This window comes from Zonotrichia albicollis, chromosome 3, assembly GCF_047830755.1.
Source record: "Zonotrichia albicollis isolate bZonAlb1 chromosome 3, bZonAlb1.hap1, whole genome shotgun sequence".
NCBI classification, from domain to species: domain Eukaryota; kingdom Metazoa; phylum Chordata; class Aves; order Passeriformes; family Passerellidae; genus Zonotrichia; species Zonotrichia albicollis.
Window position 1 is genome coordinate 67835422 of NC_133821.1, and position 20191 is coordinate 67855612.

The 20191-nt window shown below is 41.1% G+C and overlaps 1 protein-coding gene across 2 annotated transcripts; it reads right to left on the bottom strand.

The window, feature by feature from the left end:
• Nucleotides 1-284: 284 nt before the first annotated feature.
• Nucleotides 285-12751, bottom strand: IYD (iodotyrosine deiodinase). 2 transcript variants are annotated; one of them, XM_005488101.4, is made up of 5 exons: nucleotides 12467-12751; nucleotides 6151-6345; nucleotides 3908-4067; nucleotides 2552-2708; nucleotides 285-853 (listed from the first exon to the last, which is right to left on the bottom strand). In XM_005488101.4, the coding sequence occupies exons 1-5, from the start codon at nucleotides 12642-12644 to the stop codon at nucleotides 671-673; spliced, it is 873 nt and encodes a 290-aa protein (XP_005488158.2). In that variant the 5' UTR covers nucleotides 12645-12751; the 3' UTR covers nucleotides 285-670. The 2 variants fall into 2 exon arrangements, with proteins under 2 accessions (XP_005488158.2, XP_026649953.1); XM_026794152.2 differs by lacking the exon at nucleotides 12467-12751 and adding an exon at nucleotides 6575-6710.
• Nucleotides 12752-20191: the final 7440 nt, after the last annotated feature.

Consider the following 20191-nt stretch of genomic DNA (forward strand, 5'->3'; position numbering starts at 1 on the left):
CAGGATAACCAGAATAGGAGCTCCCTCCAGGGGCACGACTGATAGCTACCACACGATCTAACCGTGCCTGGAGCATGTACAAATAAATGGTAACAAGGAAATTATTTGTATGCCTTGCTCCTACTCAATTTCCCCCAACCTGAGACACTCGTAGCTGCAATAGTTTAAGAAAATTTTTGTGACTCAATTAAGAGAAATCCCACCAGGAGAAAAATACCATCTTTCTCCACACAGTAAAGGGGAAGGGGCATTTAAACAGCACATACTGGCCAAGATAGGACAGCTCAGTTTGACCTCTTTGTGTCTTTTAATACAACCTTCATTAAAATTCTTAAAATAACTGTGTTATGGCAATCACAGAAGTATAAAGAAACTATATATTCCAGGTCAAGAGGAGATTCGTCCCCAAAATGCATGAGAAAAATCAAGTGCTGAGATCGTTTAAATGCCATTGTACATATTCCCTGCAACAACACCCCGGTCAGACAAGTAACAGCAGCTGTCCAAGGCACAGTGCTTGACTGCTCACTGCTGTTAGAGGATTATGAGCACAAAGAGAAATAGAGGTGCAAACAGCAAGAGCAACAGCAACATAGGGGGATGATGCACAGAAACTGCAGTGACAACTTCAGCTGTCAGCAGGGTTGCTCTCCTTCCCCTGGCTCTGGGCTCACATCACCACCATGATGTCTTCCAGCGGCTTCCGTGTCAGCGCAGGCACGGTGGCATCTTTCCTGGGATAGCCAACGGGGAGCAGCAGCAGGAGCTTCTCGTTCGCTGGCCGCTGGAGCAGCACCCGCAGTTGGGGGCCGCAGTTCAGCGGGGTGGAGGTCACTGTGTACAGACCCGCGTTCTGCAGCAAGACACACAGCAACAGAGACAGAGGTCTGTGCTCTTTTTGTGGTAGTGGCTGTTCCCACCACACCTGTACATATCCTTCTGTCAGCTGGCCCAGAAATGCTGCTTTGTCAGACCTGCTGCAGCCTTTAGAGCACCTGATTTACTAACAGCCTCAGGGGCACCATGAAAGATGCTTGCTCTGCTTACAGAGAAGTGGAGCATTTCTCCACCACCACAGCAGCAGCAGCAGCACAGTCTGCGTGCCATGTCTGTGTGCTGTGGAGCCAGAGCCTGCCTGCTGTGCCAGTGTGATGGGGAACACATGGCCACAGGGAAGTTGAGAGGCAGTTGTGGGGATACGATTGGAAAGTCATCCCATGGTGCTGGTGATTGGACTAGATGGTCTTGAAACAGCCATTCCAAACCAAACTATTCGTGATTCTACGATCTGGCTCATACAGAGAACTATTTCGGTTCTTGCCTCCATCCAGCTGGCAGGAAGCTGCCTTACAGCCTTGTGAACACACAAGCTCCTCCTCAAGAGCTACACCTCGCAGGGAGAGGGGACACAGGCTCTGCCTCAGAAGCTGTCACAGGAGTCTGTTGGCGTCTCTCACACTGGCCATTGTTATGGATTACATCAGAATCCCAAAATAAGTCTATGTATCACTCTTCCTTCCATTCAAAACATCACAAAAACTCTAAAAAATCTGGGCAAACAATAAAGAGCTGACATCATCCAAGGTGTGATCACACAGCTGAGTCACTTCCTGAGAGCTGCACTTGTGGATTTCAGTCTCTGTGTACCCAATGCAAGCATTTTGGGAGGCTTTGAGACGCAAGTCAGCTAGGGAGAGGTGCCCAGGAAATGCACCTGTCATGTTTAGTAATCTCTACGATCTTCTCAAGAGGAGAAGAGCTAACAGTGATGGTGCTGAGTGGTGCCTGAGGAGCAGCAATGCATGAAAGAAAGTCTCATTCAAAACAGAATGGAGGATAAATGGCAGTGCCTGGTAGGAAGTTGGCCTAATATAAGAGGAGGCACCTTGCTGTTAGCTTGCTGACAGGCCAGGTTAACTATCAGAATAGCTTCTCTATTTAACACTTGTGTGAGTACATCAGGCACAAGAAGCAGAACTGAGCTCTGAGAAACTGCTGAGAAAATCTAACTGGCTGGTGTCAAACATGCTGAGCTTTAGAGATCAGTGCACTTTCAGAAATGCCTCAAAAAGACTGATTGAAATAGTACAGCGTGTTCTGTGGAATATGCCCCTGATTTTTTTTCAGCATTGTATACTAAAAGTGGTTTGGTGTCAAGCTGTTTTATAGGGATTACTGAAAAGAAGGGGCCAGTGTGGCGCCACACAGTCGTGCTTGAGTAGTCTGAGGAGCCTGTCAGCCTTGTTAGCATAAGGCAGAAACCACAGGGGCTGAAGCCTGTGCCGAGAAAAGAGTGACCACTCTGGAAGCTACATTATATTTTTCTTCCTGTTAACCAGTACTGAGGGTAGGAATCACCTTCTCAGATGCAGACCTGTGTAGAATAACATTAAAACTCAAAACTAGGACATATTGCCAGGAATTGGAGTAATCCAGGAGATTAAAAATGTTAAAATCTAAACTGAGTTCCACCCTCATTTGGGCAGAACAGTCCTGGTAGGTAATCCAAATTAATATATGGACTCACAGTATGTTGGTTCTGTCAACGTACCTGCAGTGCAGCAAGCAGGATACCACAGGCAATGGAAACACTGATTTCATTGTAGTAGTGGGTCTTCTTTTTGCCATTTGGAAGCCGCCCATACACCTGCTTGAAAATGAGGATCAGATACGGAGCAGTGTCCAAGTACTCTTTGATCCAATTCGTTCTGCGAAAGAATGTTTAAGACATTTATTTTGCAACCTTTACACTTTCCTGTAAGTTACATTTACTGTCTGCAAAGTGGCACTAAAGGTACATGACAATTAAAGCAGCAGGCTAAACCTTAGAACATTTACTGCGAAGGATTAAGTATTATCAGCTAAAATAGAAACATTTCAGAAAGGGAAAAAAGCTGGAAGAGAGTTCTTAGTTTTAACAGATTTGGCTGAGGAGTTGATGTGCTCACTCTGAAGAGTGGAATCGCATACAAATAAGAGATAGCTCTTGACCTCTTATCTATGAACTGGCCTCATGAGCATTTGCCTTTGTGATTATTTAATTCCTGGAATTTTGCAGATTTGCCTGTTACCAGCAGTACCAACTTTTTTGTCATTGCAGGAAAGCCTGCTGTCAGAAAAGTTCAAAACATTTTTGTCTAAGGTCTAAACCTAAATATATTCCAATGGCAAAAATTGCTTTTCTGTTCCTGGGTATTTCATCCCTGATACAATTCATTTGGTTCCCAATTTCTTAAATGACAATTGTGATATAGGATTTAGACAAGAAAATAAGTGCTTTCTACTGTTGTCACTCAAAACATAAGAACCTCTGACAGTTGTTTGCATAGCACATAAATTTGCATAGCACATAAGCACCCGAAAAATAGCAATATAATCAAACAAGCAGGGCAAGTCAACCCTACAAAGCTTTGTGCCCGTGCTCCATTTGACAAGCAAGGCTCAGTAGACATCTTCCCATTGTGTGAAGTTAAGTCAGACTTGGGAGGGCATTTGGAACAATTAAACATTGCATAATTTAGCACTTGGATAGGGACAGGCCTTGGGGCTTCCTCAGTTGGTGGCAAAGCTTCCAGTGACTTTGGGAGCTTGACTGTTTGGCAAACAACAGAAAAAATCTGGGACAAGAGTTTCAGCCACAGAGGTTACATAGGAAAAAATAATGATGGAGCCAAGCACTTGGAAAACTTTCAAAATAGAGAGCATGTAATCCCTTTTACTGGAAGCAATTTTATGAACCAGCCACCAAGGCACAATTCTACATATATTTAGAAATTTTTGTTTCCAAACATAGATTTTAGAAAAACATTAAAAGTGAGAGGGTGGAAGAAATAGAAAATTATAGAAGCCTTTCCTACATTGAAACAACAGCTATCTTCACACCCCTTAGGTAATTGACTTTTCATACCTCAATCTTTTCAGGTCATTTACCCATCTGTCTCCCATCCTTTTTTTGTAGTTGATTTCCTCTTCTTCTTCTACAATTTCACGAATCTTATGTTTTAAATATGGATCTTGCACTACCACAAAGGTCCAGGGCTCAGTGTGTGCTCCACTAGGTGAAGTACCTTCATACAAAACCAAGGAAAAGTAAAAACCCAGGAAGGAGGGTGAGCAGTGAGAGGTATCAGCTCTTTCTTGTGAGCTTTTAGGCTGACCAAGTGAGCAATAGTAAAGCAAGTGGATGAGATGGGAAGAAAAGGACTAAGTTCTGGCAGCCAATCCTGTTCATTTCTTTCTCAAAGAATGTGAAATCCCATTGAAGAACAGAGGTTAGTCCTTTCATACTGCCATCTTACAGGAAGCCAGTGTTAAGGATTTGTAAAAATTCCTTTTTTGGTGGTTCTTATGATGAGGCAGCAATATGGTGCAATATACATTAATGCAGTAATGTTATTACAAAGTGCTGTACCAAAAGCAGAGCTCTGTCCAAATACACAGCCAACTCTGACACGTGGTTTTAGCTAAAGGAAGAAAACAATGGCTTTCAGGAAAACAAGGCTGAGAGATCCCCGGCAGGAACCTGTTGCTGACTGACAAAGATAAGGAGCTGTGCAGCACACACATCTGCCATATTGTGTACATGTTTGAGTTTGTTGTCCCAAAGACAGCTGGTGTTCATAGGTGTGGACATATATATGATATATATATATTATGTACATATATTTAATATATATTATATATATTACATCTGTACTTGTTCACCCACCAACACCACTGGAGAAATATTTCAACTGCCTAGAGGTTAAAAGCCAGAAGCTGAAGAATATATATCTGCACAGGTTCACAGATATATAGATTAAGAAGACTATTTAGATCTCTCTGGTCCCTCATACACATTTTAAAACATTTGAAGAACTTGAATGCGTACAATACTAAGGACTGGTTTTAGTTCAAGAAACACTAAATAAGCAGCTTGAACTCTCTAGATATATGAAAATGGTTTTTATTGTGAACCTTGTCTCACCTCAGATTTGCGTAAAAACTGATGGCATTTATGCTTCCTTTTGTTTTCTTTTTCTCTACACAGCCCAAAGCTTTCAGGGTTACTAAGTACTTCATCTGCACGCCAGGCTTGTTTGCTTTGCTGCATTTGCCAAAACATGCTCAGTGTTTTAATGATGCCTAGTTAATTAGAGGGAGATGGAGAGTCTTTACAGTGCAGTAACAAAGCTGCTTACAGTTCTTAAAGGGAAAATAATGCACCTCAAATGTGGAGATTCTTTAGATTATTAACCCTGCTAAAGGCTACTGAACTTTTCTCTAAGGCAGCTTGGGAATATTCTCTATAGTAGCAGCAGCTGGCTCATAGAATAAGAGAAATCATGACAATCAAAACCACTCCTGGCTGAAGTTGATGTTAGTTAGGCAGAGATGAGATTTGGCCAGGACATGACAGTAATGATTTGAAATACATAAAATCTCAACAACAACAACAACAACAAAGGGAATCCATTTCTGATATTCAGTCAAATAACCTCTATTACGGTCCTCAGCATAACACTCCAATCGTATGCAACAGGGGTCTGGCACTAATGTTGGAAGGACTGGAAAAGGTTTATTAGACTGAAATTCTTTCCTGTATTAAGCACCAACCATTTATGCCAACATATATTCAATATGTATGGAATATTTTGCATGGATAAGACAATTTCATCTATTTGTTTGTGGAGGGACCCCAAAATGCAAAACCCACACATGATAAATAGCATTATAATGCATTAAATTTTAGAGCATGTGAAGTACATGTGGCTTGACATTTTTGAGAAAACACTTCAATATTTCTATTTGAAAGACATCTCAGTAAACCACACATAAATTTAATTTTAAATAACATCTTTTATAAGTTGAAAATTAAGTTTTTTGTTTCTTGCTGTTGAAATGCTCTTCTTCCCTTATGGGTGAACTGCAAATACAGAGAAATTGGGAGACTCCAAAGGAGTCTCTGACATGCAGTTGTTCAAGCTGAGTAATTTCCAATCAATCAATGGGTGCTAATTCATTCCAGCTACAGGTGAATCTAGGAAAACCACAAGCAAAATTCCAGTTCCCTTGGCTTTTCCACACCACTTTTTACACCACAGTTACAGAGTTGAACAGCGGTGCTAGACCTTTAATTTTCCCCCAGCCCTTGAACCACTCAGTACCTACCTGCTGTTCTGATGACATTATCAATGACCTCCCTGGGGACTGGCTCATCACTGAGAAACCTGACAGACCGTCTCTTGTTTAGAAGCTCATAGAATGTCTGTGACCTCTCGATCATTTCAGCCTCAGAGTAGCGCTCGCCAGTGAAGAGGACATGAGCAACATTTTCTTCAAGTCCTTGCCACTCTTCCTCACCCTCTGCAAGGAAACACAAGTGGTTAGGGATTTTTTTTTTTTGCTGGAGAATGCTGTTGATATCCTTGGCATTCACACTGTAAGGCACCTTGTCCTGCCCTGGCATACGCTGCACTTCTACACCACTGGTAAGGCAAAGTCTGAGGTTCCAGTTGACACAACTCACGGATCCCCAGCTCCAGCTATTGAATAAACACCTTGTTTGAATACCAAGAGGCAAGAGGGTCCTGACCTGCTCTAGCAAGCGTGATCCACAATGAAGTCATTGCCTTCTCCGCTTCAGCCTGAAAGCCTGCCTGCAAAAATGGGTTGCAAGCTGAAACAGCTCTGAAAAAGTGGACAGGCTTCCAGCCCAATTTTCTCAGCAAGTAAATGTGAACATGTGTGTTCCTTCTTGAGCTGTTTAATAAGGAAAAAAATCAATTAAATTATTGAAGTTAAGGAGAGAGCTTAACTACCAATATGTGTAAAATCCCCTCTGAAGAGCTGAATGTCAACTTCTTCCATATTCATGTTTCATAGCAGAAACATTGCAAGCATTGGCTCTGCAGAAATGTGACTTTGTGGTTAAGCTCTTTGGTTTCCTGATACTTTCAGCATAAGAGGAAATGGATGTCAGGCATCTATATTTAGGATAACAACATATCAAATGTAGGATATTGTGTTTCTTGGCTTTAATTTAAAAACTCAAAATGATTCTCCATTTCAATGAAATCTCTCTGTTTATATCGCAAAATGAATATTCTGTTGTCTCTGAGGCCTCTTTCTCCCCCATATTCCTAGAATCAGCATGGATAGCATTTTTTGCAGCTATGATCTGGAAGTTAAAGCTATTTAAATGCTACATTTTGACTAGTCAATAGTATTGAGCAATCTGCTACAGAGAGCTGAGTCAGGAAAAAATATTCCAGTTCTTTTTCTGCTGCTATTAGGCTTTTATTCCCAAATCATAGCAATCTCCAGCACAAATTCAAACAGCAATTACTTCTGTGTTTTAGTAGTATGCAGTTGCCTTAGGGACCAGGCTGGTTTTTTGTTCATTTTAAAAGCAGTGAAATATTCACGTGTGGCTCAGCCTGCACAAAGGGGCAAAATAAATCCAGTTTCATAAATTGAATCTAAACTGAATGGTTCTGGTCCCCAAACCACCATCATTTCATTTTGTGTACAAAGAATTCACCCTGAGAATTTGTTTTATTTAACATTTCATGCCTGTGTTATGCGCTCTTGGTCTGCAAGGACCTGACTCCAGGTTAGTGGAAAGCAGTGAGCCCTGGTAAAAATTATTTCAGTGATCATCTTGTGCACGCTCAAAAAGTAAAAGGGTGCTTCTTGGTAATGTTCCCTGTGTGATTTACACTTGGTAAAATAGTGAGTGCTTGCTTGTTTAGTGCTGTGGCGGGGTTTTCCTGTGTAAGTAGAAGAGAAATGAAGCTGCTGTTTGGTCAAGAAATCTCAACTTAATAATAAGGTGAAAAAAGAAATGTACTTTCAGAGATTTTGAACATGGGACAAAGGTGACAGGACCAATGAGAATGGAAAACCTCAATACACTCAATGTGGGAATACTGGCTGAAGCAGAAAAACCTGGAAGTGCAGGAACTGACACACAAAACCAAAACTCTCCTGGCAAATTTATTTTCTTAAAATAAATTAATCTATTATATATTCTTTTCCATCATGTGTCTGTCATTCTTTCCTAGCAGATAACATGATCCATATGCTAACTTTAAATCATTATGAGCACCATCTGTTTGGTGCATGCACTCTATATCTCTAATTGCTGTGTTTAGACATTCTCCTGTTTGTACAGTCACGTTACACAATACCATAAGTGTCTTGTTTATATCTCTTTGTATTCCACCACTTGATGGACAACAGACATCCTGCTAGCAAGTCTTTTACCTTGTTAGCATTCTCAAGATTGTCATCAATTCCATCAATTCCCATTTACAGTAGTCATCAAGCTTCCTGCTTTTTAAGTAAATCTGGAATGGTTTTGGCTCACACATCCCAAATGGAATCTCATTTTAAAAGTACATTTTTCTGTCTCTATCAGAAATTCCTCTCTGGATACATTTTTGGATGACAACTATGTTCTTCCCAGCAGTCCATATGGGAGGTTATTATCAGCCTGCAAATCAAGTAATAAATTTTACCTCAGTTTGAAGCATGAGTTCTTAATTAAAAACTCATACTGAGAACAGTAAGTTGTCATTTCACTTCTATTGGCCATTTATTTTACCTACACTGACTCTTCTCTGTGTTGCTGGCTTCCAGTTGTATGTCATTAAGATATTTCACTTTTACTCTCCTTGGTTTTATGCAAAGACCACTACATAATATTAACAATTGATCCTGAGACTGATCCTTGAGAAACCCCAGTCAAGACTACTGCATTTGCTTTCCAAACAAGTTTCTTCTCTAGAGAATTGCTTCCTGAGCATACAATTCCTCTCTATACAATTCCTGTGTAAATACATGATGCATAGGAAAAAAATTCAATGTATGTAAAGAAAGTTTTCACATCTTTAGTCTTAAATGCTGGGTAACTGACCCTGTGGGTTCTTTACCTGATTAATGGCAGACTGCTGCAAAATGGGCCACTACAGGAATCCCAGTAGTGAATCCAGCCCTGAACTGAGTGTGACTAATAGGGAACTAAAAGAGATGGATTACCCTACCAGTGGGTTATAAATAGTGCTTAGCAGGCTGATCCTGGAAACCTCATGAGTGGGTCAGGGATCTTAAGCAAAAGTACCACCAAGTTGGAGAGGCACAGACCCTGGAAAAAATAACCCAGCATCAAAATATTGTGAAAATTACCTCAACTAGAATATAGTTGCTGAAGGTTTCTTACAATCTTAGGGTAAATAGAGTGGCTATTATATAAAGAGAAAACCTAGTATAAGAAAAGCTGAGAGGTAATCTGGTTGCAATCCATAAACCACAGGAGAGTATGTGTCAGGGCTAGAAGAGAATCCTTTGAAATCAAGAGGATGGAACAGATTAAATAGATATACAGTAGTATTAGTAGTAGGCAGAAAGGTAGAGGAGGGTTTTTAACCCTATCCTAAGAAATTCTGGACCAACCTTTCATCAAGGTTAAAGAAAAGGGGTGACAAAAGTCCAGTTTTCATGTTCATTCAGCTGATGACAAAGGCTGGATGTATTTGCAGCAGCAGGAAGATACACACTGTAATGCATTGTGCCCATCGAGTCCTGTGTTCCCAAATGATGCAAAACATGAACAATCATTGAAAAGGAGGTTTAAATTGCTACTGCCTCATCCATGTCAGTAGTAGTGTTATTAAGATATGGGAAGTTTTTGAAACTGGGGAGAGGAGAATGCTTTTAAGTGGGACAGGTCTATTTCAAGGAGTATCACAAGCAACAAGCAGAGAATTTTCAGGAGGAATGGAACATTTGGGACTTTGTGTTGTTTTGTAGTCCTTAAGTAGAGTACATCATCAGTGTCCTTGCCAATCCACAGCATAACAATCTCTCATTCTGGATCTTAATATAAATGAAGGAAAAAGTTAATAATATAAATGAAGAAAAAGGTTATGGGATAGATGGGTGTGCAAAGAAATCTGAAGTAATGCCAGTTAAAGCATTAAACAAATGGACTGAGTGCTTTGCACTTAACAAAAGAACTGGGTTTCTGGCTGCCATGAGAAACTGTGGAAAACACAACACAGACAAGCTCAGGAGCACTTAGCCCTCTCCATTCCACCCTTCACTGCCAATAAGTGACCCTACTGAGTCTGCCCAAGCAGTTCAGCTCCTTGCCCCGAATGCTCTGCTGCTCAAAGGCATGTCCTTCTCATGGGAAACATCCCTGAGGGCTCCACTGCAGGGAAGGCTCGTGGGGTCACAAGTGAGGTCAATGCTTTTCTGTTTTTGTAGCTGAGTGCTTCACTCTCTCAGCAAATAGACCTTGCTTTAGTCAGGGACATGAACCAAAAGACTTGGTCTTCAGCTGCACCTTCCTGTTCAGGGGGCTGCTGAAAATTCAGCTTGTTCACATGGGGCAACCTTAGATTCTAGCTTTAGAGCAGGCCTTAAGAATGTCACCTTCATGTTACCTAACTCAAATTCTCTTCAGAGGAACTGAAGAGAATCTTTAAACACAAGCCAGCCAGAGACGTTTAAGTAGAATTGAGCTTGTCTGATAAAGTAAGATACATTAATAAAACAACAGAATTTACACATCAGGTATTCTTCAGTATTTAAAAAAAAAATCTCTTTTTACAGCCATGTTTCCATTTCAGCACGTAGTGCAGTCAGTGAAAATTTTAACACTGACAACAAGGTCAACATGTTTTGATGCTTAATTAAGGCTCTAGCAAAGTAGCAGATCCTTGCTAACTCTTTTTCTTCTCCTTGCTACTCTTCTCATTTAGGCTGGGCTGAAGAAAAATTTACCTTTTAATATTTCTAGAGATAAAAGACACAACTATTTTACAAAGAAATTGCTTTGAATCACACACCACTAAGGGAAAGGTCATTATTTGTTACTAAAAGAGCAAGAAAATTTAATATTGGGTGACATAGTATATTGAGAAAGGTTTTATTTAAAAGTAAATAAAACTTAGCAAGTAAATAAAACTTAGCAACAGTACCAACATGTTTACCCGTCAAAAATTTTTTGCAAGCAAATTTTTTTTGCAACAAAAACTAATACAGTTTTGAATTTAGTAACTGAATAACCAACAACTAACACATAAAAGACCAAAACAACTAACACATAAAAGATCAAAATTTTATATATGGAGCTGCAGCAGTGAGGCTCCTTGATAAGAGCTAATAGGCTTGTTTATGCAAAGGATCTAAATTTTTTAACTGATAGAAACAGCTATAGTCCAAGATGATAATTCATAGATTATCATTTCAACTACCCACAGGAATTCTAATTTGCAGCAATTTAACTGAAATAGTAAGTCATTAATGACAAAGAAATTATGGAATAATTTTACACAGAATCTATTTTGCATTGAACAAAGGAGGATACAATAGGTGAACTGATTTGTAAAGAAATGTTATATATTTGGAATATAGTCAACAGGGTTTAAACCTTTCTAAGTATCAACTCTTTTCAGAAACTGATAAACAACACTAGCTCAAAGTACACTGAACACTGAGAAAAGAGCTAAATCAGTTCTTAGAAATAGGTCTATATGCAGAAGGACACTGTAAGTTCTAAGATTCCTAGAAGCAGACTGGGGGAAGTGCTATTATGGGGGAAAAAACTAACCCAGACAGACCCCTCAACAAGTCTTTGAAGCCAGCTTGAGGGAGAAAACAGAAAAAAAAAAGAGCTGCATTAACTACAACTTTCAAAAATTGATAGGACCAGAACTCTGTAGATTTTTATTTTACAAAGAAATAAAGTGAGTTTATGGAGGATAGTTAGGAGGTAAGAAGAAGGAAGGGTACATTTTTAGCGTAGACTTTTGTCCAAGCTGTGAATCAGAAAAAGCTAATGAAAATAAAGGACATTCTGTATGGGTTCAAATAGGCAGCTGAGTGACCAGATTATCACCACCACCACATTTTGTTCTTAAATATTTGATCAACACAGCTCCCAAAAAAGCTGTCATTGACATTCTCAGAAGCCACAGAGGGAGGACCTTTGTAAAAGCAATAATAAACCCATTTCCAAATTTTTAGCTGTGCTGAGACCAAACATATACCACTGAGTGATAAAGTGGGATTACTTGCAGGTAGAAACATCTGCTCAGGCCTTCCCTTTGCTCACACTAATAAGACCTGGGAAGAGACTGTGGGGAATTCAGCAGGATCTCCTGTCTTTCCTTACACTGTCCCTAGAGTCCCTCATAGGTCTGAGATGTGCTGTACAGAGGAACAGACGGGAGTCTCTAAGAATATATTTTATATATATTTTTTGCACTCTGATTTTTGGGAATAGAAGTTTACACCAAGAGTGACATGACATGAGGTCTGCCTCCCTGGCTGGGAGCTGACAAGCTCAGGGCACAGCAGCAGTGCTGCACTAAGCATTGCTGCCACTGTGGAGAAGTCCCGAAGTCCACACCTCCTTTATTCATATCAGCAGATAGGATTCAAACAGTAAAAGTGTTTGGGATAAGATTTTTCTTACCTTCTTCTTCTAAGGGATGGTCAGTGCCATCTTTTAAATCTTCATCCACCCACAGGCGAGATGGATGCTTGCTTTTAGTGTCACGTTTTTTCTTCTCTCCACTTTTCTTCATTATTACCCCAATCAAAACACATATAATGGCTATAAATACTGGTGTGAGGGAAGAAAAGAGTGCCATGACTATGGAAATGCAGAGCCTTTCTTCCAAGTTCAGTAGTTTCTCATGAAAAGGAGAGGCTGAAGAGGGAAGAGCAGCAAAGCAGTAAGCAAAAAGGGGTGGACTCAAGGTTCAGTCCTCTACCCTATCTTGCTTCTACTTTTCAGACACCGCCCCCACAATCTCATCTGTGATGGGCTCCTGCTGTTAATAAATAGCTTCTGCAGTTCAAAAAACCTCCAGACCCAGGTTTATATATTTTCTGAGAGGAAACATCTTACAAACAGCAAGCAGAGGCACTGACCATACACATAAATGCAGTCCAGTGCAAAATAAATTTAAAAACCTTAAGATGTTTTCAGGCTCCAGACTAAGGCAAAAGACTTCTCCCTTCTTATTTTTTATTGTCATGGTCATCCCAGTAATCTTCCTTGCATAAGTGATTATGAGAAGAGCCAAGTGGGAATATGACTTTTAAAAACTAATGATCCCTCTTCAATGTTTAACTCATAAAATTAACATTTTACATGTATCCTAGGAATCCAGAATATCACCAATCACAAATCAGTTTGCAGCACCACCCTCAGCTATGTCAATGGGTCAATAAAACAGATAACTAAAAGGGCAGCATTGCCTCTCTATAAAGTGTGAGTGAAACCATTCACAGAGCCCTGTATTTATTCTGGCTGTTCTGGGGTAACTGACAGGAAGAATTCAAGGAATCAAAGTAAAAAAATATGTGAGCGTTGCAGTGAATTTAAAAGGCATGCTTCAGCATCCTATCAAATATTAAAAACCGATAGGATCCTGGTATAATCCAATAATGGTCAATGTCTAAATGCTTAACCCATTTTTACCTCAGCCTGCTGCTTGGGATCTGCATCAACACAGCAACACTGATTTGCTGTCTTTGTCTGGGGCTGTTGGGACATACTGGATAATGAAATGTCAGATGTAGTGGGTGCTGAGGGCTGTGCAGGGTGCAGGAGTGCTCTCTGCATGCAGTCACCCATGTCCATCAGCTCTCCTTAGCACCTGCCATGCACCATCCTTGCCAAGCCTCATCTCATACCACACAGGGCCATTTCTGATCTCCTGGCATCCACGGCAAAATAATTCACATTTTGATTAAGCCCTCCCAAGACAAGTGGGAGCAGCTGTGAGTGTAGCCATACCAGGAGATGGTGAGTCCCAGCTGGCACCTGCAGGGGTCATTGCAGCCCCCTTTCCTCAACATGGAAACCAGGATGCAAAGGGGAGAGAGAATTTGGGGCATGCGCAGGTTCCATCCTGACAGGTTCTCAGTCCATGCCCAACCACTCGCCTCTCACCCCACCAGTTCTGCCACACTGGGCACACCCTCACTGCTCCCATTTGGCACTGTCACTCCAAGGGCTCCCTACCTTCCAGTGCCCCAGCAGATACTGCCAGCTGCCTTGAGCACTGGTCTGTGTGTTGGGAAGCACAGATTAGTGGCCAGGTTGCTGCACAAGAAGAGGAATGTGTGACCACACTGGCTGGCTACACACAATGATATTCTGTCTGGCTGACAGTGCAGACCTGTATCCTCTGTTAACACACGATCCTTGTGTTAAAAGGGCAAGGTCAAGTGAATTCCACAGCTGTGCACATATTGTCCAAACGTGCTTAGAGGCAAAATGAAACTGCCTCAAGGCTTCTACCCAGGCTGGGCTTTCTCAGCTGCCCAGCTCAGATACAGAATAAATACTTTACTGCAGTTCCACTGCATCCTACTCCAACACACAAGCCCCCAGTTCTTGCAGGTACCAGTCCTTATGGGCAGTATTTCGGATCTGTGTAAGAAGGGTGGCCCCAGTACCAGCCAAGGGATTGCACAAATCCATCAGAGATGTAATAAAGAGGACATGAGAAAGTTGTGTTTAGTTTCCTAATTTAATCTAATACAGTAAAGTCGGCAATAAACTTCCATTTACCTCTGCTAAGAGGACTATTTTCTTGAAAATTCAAGCCATGAATTTTGTCTTTCCTACTCTCCATTCAATTTGTGACCCGGGACACGTGCTTGGGTCACTGATTTGGGCTGCATGTATAAAAAGCCCCCAAACCAGTACACTTTATAGGAATAGAAACAATTATCATGTGGGGGAAAAAGAAAATATGTAAATTCAACCTTTCTCTCCATGATTGAGAGTAGATATTTAAACTCATTTGTCCCACCTGCTGGTTGTCCAGTCATGGGGAGAGGTACTTTACCTAATCCCAATTAGAAACATTAAATTAATTCATGAGAATAGAGAAGGAACCTGCAATTTCATCAGACACATTTTCAACAGCCTACTCTGTGGCAAGGGAGGAAAACAGAATGTGGTCTGAATGGCACTGACTGTTTCTCCCACAGGGAATGTATTAACCTTGATTATTCACACACACGTAAATTAGGATCTGGATGCTCTGCAGCTGAGAATTCATCCTATGAAGAGACAGGTCTGTGCTGAAAGAGAGAGGAGCAATACAGAAGGGTGAATTATGTTGTTTAAAATAACTACCTCTATTTGCAATGCTGGAAACTTTGTAATGGCTCACTGCTCCAGAATAACTTTGACTTCCTTTCAGGTGATAATAATTTTTCTTTTGTGGAACAGAGAAAGAAAGGAAGTTAAATAAAAGTCACTTTGGTAGTAACTTAAGCAAAATCTATGTGGTGTTACATACTGAAAAATGTTGGGTTGCATTTCAACCCCAGCCTACCTTGTTTTAATTAAAACCTAAAATAGTTTAAATAACTTTATATTGTGAGCACTTAAAACAGAAACATGGGTGTCTTGAGGAACTGGGGGAAGGGGTGGGTGGAAGCAGTTAATTTTGTACAGTAGCTTTCAATCAGTTTTTCTGTTAAACTTTTTCAATCCAAGATTTATAGAAATGTGATTAATGTTATGGCAAATTCAAGAAAAGTTATTACAATAATTTCTTCTGCTCTACAGTAAATCCTAAAAACTAGCAGCTGAATCTTTGGGGGTTTTTTGAGTCTCAAAAAAGTCAGGAGAAATGTTACAAATAATCCTACTCCGAGAAATTAATGGAGCTTTTCTGACAAACATGGAAAGAAAGAAAATGTTGATAGAAATGCAACAATTGCGAACAGCAAAGTACTCCACTATTACTGCATGAAAAACATGTAAGCACTCCTAAAAGGTACAGACCATCATACTAAAAGCTTCTGGTCCCAAAATACTTTAATATTTCGCATTAAATTCTGTGGATAGCTGTTGTTCTGAAGGAAAAAGAAAAAAGTACTCTAGTGTCAAATACAGCCCTCTATTCTTTTTCCTCAAAGAAAAAAATTGTGATGAGCAAATGCCAGTATGGGTGGACCCATGGTGGGACAGTCACACAAGGATCACCCATGGGCACGAGACTGTCACATGGTGGGCATGGGCACCATTGTAGGCTGCAAGGACACCTGAAGCCAACAAATGGCACCTGCTCATCACACATTTTTACTTTGAGAAGTCTCTTTACTGGAGAACTCTTAGGGCTCCTTATTTAGAGCTACAGAAAATTAGTAAGATCCAGACATTAGGAAAGGGATCCAACACATCTATTCAGAATTGTTTAACAGTCAAAGATAAAGTATGGTAGTTAAAACACCTAATTTAGGAAGTTTCTGAGGCTTAGGAAGGCATATGGAAGGAGGGACTATTTCATGAGTCCTTAGCCTTCTTGTTTTTCCTAATCATCTACCTTTGGCAATATACACACAGGCTGTGTGCATGGTACCTGATATCCTCACATGGCTAGGATTTGGTATGAGTCGTGGTGTAGGAATGGAATTACATAATTTGGCGCTCCCACTAAAATGAAAGCCACGACCAACTCCCCTCCTAGCCCTGCCTCCAGTGAGACAGACAAGGGCAGCTATCCTTAGTGGAGATACAAAAAATTTACTGGAAACAGCAATGAGATAGAAAACCATGTTTCCTCCTTGCCTGTTGGTGGGAACACAATTGGTATTTTGCTGGTTTTTGACCATGTCCATGAGAACGTGGCAACATTCATCTTGGATTCATCATTTTACTCCTCTGCCATGTTGCTCCATAAAAAAAAAAATTCCTCTGCCATTTTGCTCCATACAATGATGTCATCAAAGAACTGCAGTTGTTCTGGAGCCTCACAGTTTTCCATTGCAGTCTGGATCAGTCCATGAGAGTCAATTCCAGGTGTACTGCACGCCCCTCCAGGTCAAAGCAAACTTCAGCCTGCATTCTGCTGCCAGAGGAGAGGAGAAAAACACATTGGCAATGTCAACAAGCCACATCATCCTCCTTGGAAGTGAGAATCCCTTATTTCTGCCTCCCCCTGATGAAGTGCACCGTACAGAGTAACAACCTAGGCACACCCACACAGCTCTAGGCTCTGCCACCTCGTGGCTACAGCTAAAAATCAACCTGTCTTTGGCTGAAACTAGGACAGAATCTTACTGTAGCAAAAAGCAGATATGAAGAAGAGAACAGTAGTAGAAATAGAAGAATGCTCACAGTGAACATACAGGAGTGCAGAGTAAGATGAAGGAGGTACTTGCAATAAATACAGCATGAGTCTGTGAGAGCAAACATGGCTTTGGGTGCTGGCTATAATTCCCATTGCAAGTGTCCTCAGCTGAACATCATCAGTCACATACCTGCAAGGAACACAAAGCCCCTGCTTGGACCCTCAAGTCATATACCAGTATGTAGTGATGAAAGGGTCTGCAAAATAAGCTGTGCTTATAGCTAGAAGCAAGACAAATTCACCACTGGGTACTATCTAGAGATGCAATAAAATACGGCATTTGCTTCAAAAGTGAGTTTCACGCTGAAGCTTGTGTTTTCCAAAACACAAATTCCAAAGGCCATTTCAATCCTTGGTCAGCTCCCAAGTCAGTATATGCCTGCTGTGGGCAAGGCAGAGCCATGCATGAGCTACTTAATCCAATTTCCCAATCAACACATTGAGACAAATGTCTGGGATCAGCTGAAACTTATCTATTAGGTATTGGCATTACTAAAAATATCATTAGCTTAATAAGCATCTCCATCTCTGAGACATACCTAGCAATCCCCTCCTGCCTCTGCCAGTGACCAGCACACAGTGCTTGTGGGCAAGGTGACCCTCACTTTTCTGCTGCCTCCTGCCTCTTCTTGCACTCACACATACAACTGCCCCTTGCCCCGAGACAGCTGTATGATCTCTTTATGACCCCTGGAGATATCACATATCTTGCCCTGGAGCATTAGATTTGATTATCTTTTTCATTAACTTAGCTCAGATTGCCACAAATGTTATTAGTGCTTATGAACTACCCTTTTGAAATCTAGCAGTACAGTGGGTAATAGAATTACATCCCATAGCAACAAAAGCACAAGACAACAGAGCACCATGCAACAGAGCAATTCTTTCCATTTGTCCTCAGTATAGCGCTCTTCACTTGCAAACTCCCTGTGTTTATGTACCACAGGCAGAAGAAGTAACCTAACTAGAGACATGATTCACTAGAATCTTTCTAAATAGAATAATCCATTTATTGGGATCTGTCTTATCAGATACACCATTAGTTGTTCTCAACAAACAAGTTGAGAAGGACAAACAAGTGCTCCTAAAAATATTTCTGATTTCAGAAAGTAAATTTAACCCAGAGAATAATTTGCCCCCAGATTCATAGCAGAACAAGAAATTTGCTGTTGCTGTACCAATGTTACCACCATGAAGCTGTAGGAATGAGTTTCCACATGGCAGGAATCTGGTGGACATTAGTAGTGCTACTCACTGAAGTAAAGCTGCATGGCTGAGTTTTCAGAAACTCACTAAAACTCTAAACAAAAAATCCCAATAACATCACTGAACTTATATGGAAACCACCAAGGGTCTGCAGATAACTCAGACCTTGGAAGATATATGCCCCAAATTGGGGGCAAAATAAAGACAAAATATTGTTTTTCCACAATCGCTTTTAGGCACAGACTCATAATAGGCTGTGTTCAAATCTGTTTTATTCTGTGAGTTACCTTTGATACCAGCTGAGGGGGGAAAGTAAAGTCAATTTCTGAGCAGCCCTGTGTGAGCACAAAGCCTAACAGAGGCTGTTAAAACCTCTTCAGAGAGGGGTGTTTAAGGAACAGGAAGGAGGGGTAGCAATGGTCTCCTCCCAATGGCCAGTAGGCTGAGAATAGCCTCTTTCAGAACAAATATCACAGGAAACATTGGATCAAATATCACAGGAAACATTCTCTGCATATTGGGCCAAAGAGGGGAAGGCAGGGGCAGAATGCAGAGACAGAAATCCAAAAGGCAGATTGTGTTTGACCACACTGCCCAGGGTGTGGGGCTGAAGCACATGTATAGGTAGACCAAAACCAGCTCCATCATCAGAGCCAACACAGTTACCACCATGCCAAAGGCTCACCCAACACCTGGGCAAAGACTCTGACAGCTCCTCATGCTGGCACCCTGCAGCTCCCCAGCCTTCATCCTCAGGGTCACAGAGCCCACACCTGCCCTGCCTGGGCTTCTGGCTGCAGCACAGGCATCATCCCAGATCTCTCTTCCTCGTCAGGAGAATGAGTGTTTATAGCAAACTCATAGCCGTGCCCCACACGATCAGGCTTTTCAGATCATGATGTCGAGTGAGGTAACAGCAGTAGCGAAATGATAACTGGATGTCTTTTGTAAGAAACATTGCTATTGTCTTTTTGATGCTAAGAAGAAATACAGGGAGGAAAAAAAATAATAAAAATATAAAGTAAAAGGTAAAAGAGGACAAAAATTATCTCTCCTATTTTTTTAGAGCTGGATTTTTATTTCCAATTGCTAATATATCCTTCTTTTTGTATGTTCACAGAGAGGAAAACTGTCTTTTGTTCCATACTGCTATGACAGGACAGCTGAATGGCAGCATGGAGCATTTTAAATCAGCATTTCAAAGCTTCAGCTGTTCCAGGAATAGCTATTCCTATTACTTCACTTCTTATTTGCACCAAATCAAAACACGGCTTAGCTTATTTGAAGAGTTCCTTAGCTGATTACATCTAAGCCTCTAAAACTTTATCTAGGAAAACAGTTTCTAGCTATGAACATGAAGGAAGCCTTGAATTCCTATGTAATCATAAATAGCAATGTTCAAAGGGCTCAGGTTTTTTGTGGGTTGCTTGTTTTGAATTTTTTTCTTCTTCTTTACATTCTTTGAATGAGTTTCATCTCCTAGCCCCCTGAAGAAATCTATCACGAGTCTGAAGGCCTGTCCTTACTGCCAAGGGCATCCACAGCTTCCTTTCATTATTAAGGTGGGTGTGCCCATCACTGGCTCTACCCTCTCCTGCTGTTTTCCTCCACAGGAATCACACCTTGCTGTCCGCAGGCTTGGCTTGGATGGCGGAGCTGCCACAGGGGCTCCTCACCCAGCCCAACAGAGAGCTTCTCCCTAAGGGCACTTTGCACCTCTCTGGAATTACCTCCAAGTGAAACCCTTCCTCCCTTCCCACAGTGGAATCAGTGGCCAAGGATCAGCTGGGACTCTGGTTCACTGCAGCAAGGATGATGCTGTTCAGTGT

Bases quoted from the DNA above. Each gene is read 5' to 3' on its own strand.
- IYD (XM_005488101.4), bottom strand. From the start codon at position 12,644: ATGGCACTCTTTTCTTCCCTCACACCAGTATTTATAGCCATTATATGT. The intron at 2,709-3,907 runs GTATGAAAAGTC...ATTCTTTCGCAG, and splicing joins AATGACCTGAAAAGATTGAG to AACGAATTGGATCAAAGAGT. The intron at 854-2,551 runs GTACGTTGACAG...GTCTTGCTGCAG, and splicing joins TCCTGCTTGCTGCACTGCAG to AACGCGGGTCTGTACACAGT.